Source organism: Fusarium phalaenopsidis, assembly GCF_050370095.1.
Source record: "Fusarium phalaenopsidis strain FUZ10S chromosome Unknown contig_32332, whole genome shotgun sequence".
Lineage (NCBI taxonomy): Eukaryota > Fungi > Ascomycota > Sordariomycetes > Hypocreales > Nectriaceae > Fusarium > Fusarium phalaenopsidis.
The window spans coordinates 1,357,541-1,364,076 of NW_028145391.1; the positions used below are offsets into that span (position 1 = coordinate 1,357,541).

The window sequence follows — 6,536 nt, forward strand, 5'->3', positions numbered from 1 at the left end:
TGTTCTTTCACGACAGCTTCATGCTCACCGCGTCATTCCATTCAGCCACGATTTCACCAAATAAGCCACAGTCCTCGGGTTCGCTATCGGATTCGCTGGCCTTCTCTGTCCCGCTGAGCTGGGCATTCGCCGAACCGTGCAGGAGGCTGTAGAGATCGACAGATTTTCTTCAAGCCTCAACCTTGTTCTCCCACCGACCAGTTCTGGAAGCAACCCCGGCAGCTGCTAGCTCCTCCTCCCCCACCAATAGAAGCGCTGGATCCTGTCCCAGCTTTCCCAGCCATCATCATCCCGCTTGGCTTGCCGGTCAGTTGGGACAGCCGGAGGCTTGTCTGGTTCGGTAGTATGGACGTGGAGTAACGAACGAATCTGCCCAAACTGCCGTCTGTTTTGCGACTATGACGCTGACTCCCAAAAGAAACAACGCTGACATCCCTCGCAAACTCCTAGCCCAGATGATCTGCAATGTCTGGCATTTGGTCATGCCCACACTGCGGGAGAGCCTCACTTCCACCCGTTCCGTGCTTCGATCCAAGACAAGGCTGCCAACATCTACGCAGCCCCATATTCGACGCTCAGAGCACTCAAGTTGATGCTGCTCGTGTCTTTGCGCAGATGTTGCGACCGCCGTGCGCTATGCAAGCCTCATGGCCGGCGACAGACTTGTCTCACCACCTCTAATAGTTCGGTACCTACTGGATAATTGTTATCCGGCCCAGTTGGCCTTGGCTCCACCAAAACAACAAGAGCAGCGGGGGTTGCGTTGCATCACGGAGCCCCGAGAATCTTTTTCCCGTCGAAACATCCCACCTCACCTCCCTATTCGCCCTAGTCAATACTTCGATCCAACTTATGAGGGACGCCTGAAACAACACCAGTTTGCAATCTCTCTTGACATCAAGCTTTGCGCGACTCATCCACTCAAGTGATCCACAACTCACTGCCGGTATACGAGTGGTACCCCGCCGATCAGCGCCCATCCCACACCAGACACCGACGGCGTGGCCGGCTGTGCCTCAGGACTAACATCAAGGTGCCAAAGCATGTCGCTGCTAGATCCGGGTCCTGAGAAAGGTCCGAGACTACGGAGGCTCGGCAGTGACGTGAGTTCTACGGCAGGCAATCGGGGGGATGGTCCGAAGTATGACCGTTTCATCAGCCTGGCATCTTCTGACGGGAACATCGAGGGCACATCCCGAAAGGGTAGAGTTGCCCAGGATGCTTGGATGCTAGGTAGGGCTGGGTTGCAATCGTGGGATCCTGGTGGTCGAGAACGACTACTCCAGGTTGGATGCTCCGGTTGACTTGAGACTTAACGGAATAGGGAATGGAGATCACATCGAGCAGAATGGCAGCTTGCAGTAACAGCATGCACAGCAACCTTGTCATGCATAATGCGCACATCACTCGAGCGTATGCTGCAGCACACTCGTCGGCCAGATCAAGTGACAGGTGAGGGAAGACTTGGGCAACGCGATCTTCGTCTGAAATGACATGGAAAGGGATACGAAAACCGACATCGTCTCCGAGTCTACAGCAACGCAACGGGTTCTAGTTAGTCCAGCGCTTCCAGCTACCACGACCAAAGACGCCATTCGAAAACAAGTGTGAGCGGAATAGGTTCAATTCCGCGCACACGAATAGGCGCTTGATTCTTCTTGGCGCTGACTTGTCCTGCCGGGCGTGGCTGACGACGGCGCGGCCACGACGAAATAGCAAAAGCAAAGTAAGGGACTTCGCACGTGTCGTCGCTTAAAGTTTGACACGCGCGGTCTGAAGACGGCTCGTCTGGCTTTGTCTCAACAGCACCTTGCCAAGGTCTGGATGCTCATCCTTGGACGGATCGTTCATCCGCTATTCACCCGTTCTCGGACCGGCAACGAGCCAACTGCAGTACAGCATCGGGGTTGGGACTTGGTTGAAACAGACTCGTGGTTCTGTCCCAAGAGGCACAAGGCCCTGCTGCATCTGTCTGCATTCACACGCACCAACCAGAGTAGCCACAACTGTCAGAGTGAGGGATCTCAATTGTTGCCTTGGACCACCAACTTGGGGAGAAGCAAGGTGCTGGACGGGTTGGCTTCATTCCCTTGTACCCTCCCTCATGAAAAAGCTCGGTCGATCACTGCACGCCCGCCTCCTTGGCCCGCGCCAAGAAATCCCGCCAGTGTAAGCGAGGAAGGGGAGCGCCCGCTAAAACGACGATCGTCCAAATTAGCCTGCCTGCCCAGTGACGACAGAGGGAAAGGCGTTGTCGAAAACGACCAAAATGTCAGTTGCAGCATGGGGCCCTTGCCGCTGCCCAAACACAGCCAGTACGGCGGCATTACGCAGTGCCGGAACGCCGTCGTTGCGCCGGCCCAGCTCGCTTACAGAATCACAACTCGACGCCACGAGACCAGTGCAAGAGAATCTGCAGCGGGTAGGCACCACGGCAGCCGTCATACCGTCGATGGGTTCAGATGTGTGAGGGCCTGGTAGAGTACATCAACCTGTCCTGCTGCGGTGCCAAGGCAGAAGACTAATACCAGTACAATTAATGTCCGGCAGAGAGGAGCTGCCCAGCCAACTCGTCGAGTTTCAACCTCCAGGGCATCAAGGGGTTGAACAGAATGAATGTGAAGCGCTCACCAGAGTTGCAGATCAGAACATGGCGAAATTATCGCGTGCCGGACAAGAAACAAGGTCACGGGCCAAATCTCAGACACGAGCTGTTAGATGGCGGTCGGCATGAAGAATGCTTGCTCTCCCGGGCATCAAAGAGACGCGCAACAATGTGGGAGGTTTCGTGCCAAACAGTGGTTTCGAGTCAATCAACGTCTCAAGGTGCTCCCTGGCGACTCGAGAGAGGACGCCAGTCCAGCTCTGGGGTAGTAGAAGCATATGGGACTTCTACGCGCAAGCCACAGCGACCAAACCGGGGTGGAGGGAGAGCCTTGGGGGGTTCAGCATTCGGGGCGGCACTGACACCCAAAAGGGGAAATAGTGGCCCGGGAGTCGATGCAGCGCGGCGGCCGGGATGGCACGCTTGGCCGAAAGTTAGATGGACACCTCTACCTGTGCCTTGGTTATCTCGGCCGGGCGAGTGCGTCACCGGCGCCGGCGCCGAGGTGTAGTTTACTGGGCCAGAGGTCACTGCGCAAAAACCCTAACGTTACTGTCGACTATGGCGAAGTGAGGCATGCTCGACAAGGCGGCCGTTTTACAGGAACAAAGAGACGGACAATGTAGTAAGTGGGCTGGAGCAAAATAGCTGTGGTTAATGCCATCGACACCCCGAGAGAGCCACAACCAGGGAACAGGGATGGGGGCGATTTTCCTGTGCATCAACCAGCCTATTGACCGTTTGACCACGGGGCGATCCATGAACATCCTGGCGCATGGCAAAGAGTTTTGGCACACACTCCCGGATCTCACCCACACCCGCCCTTTCCACTCACCTCGGCATCCCACACACCCTCTGGGCCTTGGGACCCTCCCCCTGCTCAGGATCACCACGAGAGTCATCACAACATTTCCTCTCAAGGTGGGGACGTCACTGCCGGGACAGATGTTCGACAATGACCCTGGAGGCTAGGCCCATCGAGCGGCACCAGGGAACCTCCCGTCAGCGTCACCGGCCCCTTCCCTTGCCTATCGTCTGCTCTCGAACCCTGCCGCCAACGATGCCCTTCAGTCCCAGGCCCTGGCGCACCAGTAGGGCCCACTCCCAATTTTGTGACAGCTGCGCTTGGAAGAAGGGCCTTTTGGAGGGGGCGTACGCGGGTGTAGGCCCAGCAAAGGCGTCGACGGCTTTCAGATCTGATAGACGGGTCCCCTCCACTTTGACAGGTTCCTTTCCCGGACCAGAGAGTTACTTAAGTTCCCAAGCCCCCGACAACTTGGCTGCGAACACCAGCTTTTGGCGAACCCTTCACATCGAACTGAACTTTGGCAACTCTATAGGCTCTTTAATCTCAGCCAGAGCCATTACTTCTTCCTTCTAATACAAGCAGACCCTCCCTACTTGGCGCTGCTCTTTCTTGCCTTAATACACTGACCGGCACTGACGGACACTGACGAACCAACCACCTTTGGTCCGACGCTTGGAAACGCCGTGATTAATCCTACAAATGCATACATCAACTTCTCTGTTTATGTCTGGTCAATACACTCAACCCGAAACCCACTACACTCCTCGACACAAGCCGAATCCTCCTCCGTCGCCCCCAATGGAAGACTACAAGTGCTCTCTGCCTTCCATCTCAAACCTTCTGGGTCTGGCTGATGCTGGCTCCCCCACGAGCGAAGCTTCCCCCGCCTCACGGCAACATTCTCCTCGATTCGAAGGTGAGTGGCTTTCCTGGAGAACAAGGTAAAAGGAATGGTGACTCACATTCCTACAGCTACTCCTGCTCCGTCTCATACCCGATCTGGATCAGAATGGGCAAAGTCATCGCACCGCGGACTGCCCCCAACACCCCCCATGGGTACAGATGCTTCATTCGAACCAGCCAACTCTCCTGCAAGAAAGCCCTCGAGTCAAGCGTATCCTGGGTCGGTCTCTAGAGCCTACTATTACGAGACGACACCGCCGCTGGAGCCTGATGTTCAGCGCCAGCCAACAGCCGCGGCCATCCCTCGAGCGACACCTCCTGCTCCGGCGGCCTATCCTCAGCAGCCCTACTCCACCACCTACGTCAACCAGCCTCCGATGGGTACATACTACCCTCCGGCACAGCACCCTGGTGCTACCCCTGCTCCAGAAATGAGCCCCTACTATCAACGTCCTCTCCCCCAGGCGTACCCTCCTCCAGTAGGCATGCCGGCACCTGCTCCATCAGGGGCAAACCCGTGGCAGCATCACCATTACCTCAACCCAACAGGCGCAGCAGCTTTCCCGCAGAGCCAGGACCGATACATCTGCCCGACATGCAACAAGGCATTCAGTCGACCAAGCAGCCTAAGGATCCACAGCCACTCGCACACTGGGGAGAAGCCATTCAAGTGCCCACATGCCGGGTGCGGCAAGGCATTCAGCGTACGCAGCAACATGAAGCGCCACGAGAGGGGCTGCCATAGCTTCGAGTTCAACGGCTCCGTTATGCGAGGCTAAAGAGCCCAGGAAGATGATGACTGCGGTGGTCGATGAGCGACGCCTCATGGAACGATAATTCGGTGATACGATTTCGATATTTTCTCCAACATGTCACGGGGGGAAGGTCTCACGGAGTCCTCGGTTTGGGAGGCTCAACCGGCACGGCGTTGCGGACAGGGTGGGAAAGGAAGGGGAATAGGATGGGCAGGGAAGGAAAAGCTACATTCGCTTCACGACCTGGATCTGTATTACTGGACACTCTGTTTTGTGGTGCTTTACTTTATTGTTTTTGTTTGTTTATTTGTCGGGGCCCATTGAAGCTCCTGGGAGCGGGCGAGGTCACTTAGACGGCGTACAGTTGGAACCTGGGTTGACGGCCTAGCGAAGCATCATGCATGGCGTTTTTTTTGGACGAGGGCATCGACTGATTGGAGTCGAGCGACAGAGCAGAGCAAAGGAGCAGAAGAAGGCCGAGGCTATTTCAGCCGTGGGTCTAAACAATATACCAAGACATTTTGAGATTCATGCGCTTGATGGGTTGAGCAGTCCGTGCGATATAGCTACGTGTAAAGCGAGTATAGCGGTCATTTCCGAGATTTTGTGTGTCCTGCGTATGTGCGGCAGTTCGTAAGCGGACCAATTGAGGGAGATTATGGAAGCTCTAGAATCGGCCTTGAGAGGGGAAAAGGCAGAGGGAATAAATGACGTCTAGATTTCCTAGTGTCTGTTTGTACGAGATGGTGGTTGAGCCGATGGCAGGAGGTGCATATTGTGTGGGTTTTGGGGTTGGTGGTGGAAGAGTCGTGCGTGAGAGTGTCGCTGTTGGTTTGCCGGAAAGGAGTGAGACACCAGGAACGAAGAACGAGATGAGCGGAACCTGATTGGCTGCTGGGCGCTAGAAATGTCAAGACTTCCTTGCCGTTATTGAATAATTTCTATTTTATTTCTTATGCCGATTGCTACTGTAAACAAGAGCATGAATCCCACCCAACAACTCTGAGTTTGACAGGACCCTTGCTCTGGAGATCCATTGCCAGTGTCACTTGTGCCTCCAGGAGTGTGACGTCGTCGTCGACTACACTGCCTTGAGGCGGAGAAATACAGGGGCCCAAGAGACGACAAGCAACAACTTCCTTGGAAGACTCGCTTGGGTACAAAGCTGACATTGGGGCGACGACCACAGTCCTACGAGAACCCAACTGAAGTCCGTGATTACTGAGCCGAGTTCCCGAGGGTTTTCTCACAACATGATCCATCCATACCGACGGACTTATATCGCCTTACATGTGCAACGACGAACAGACGCGCCGTCAACCCAGAAAGGGCTGTTGCATGCGCGCCAAAAGGGAACCAGCCCAGTGCGGGTAGGGGTAAACCTGGGGATTTCTGGTCAGGGCTGGACGGACCGGTTCGGGATGCTGCTCCGCCCGCCTCGTGTCTTTTCTGGAGTCATGTCCTG

The 6,536-nt window shown here is 55.5% G+C and overlaps 1 protein-coding gene across 1 annotated transcript; it reads left to right on the plus strand.

Moving 5' to 3' along the window:
* Positions 1 to 4,112: 4,112 nt before the first annotated feature.
* LRP88_13422 (C2H2-type zinc finger protein) lies at positions 4,113 to 5,095 on the plus strand (the record flags this gene model as incomplete). Its single annotated transcript, XM_083249793.1, has 2 exons — positions 4,113 to 4,329; positions 4,386 to 5,095. The coding sequence occupies 2 exons, from the start codon at positions 4,113 to 4,115 to the stop codon at positions 5,093 to 5,095; spliced, it is 927 nt and encodes a 308-aa protein (XP_083094127.1).
* Positions 5,096 to 6,536: the final 1,441 nt, after the last annotated feature.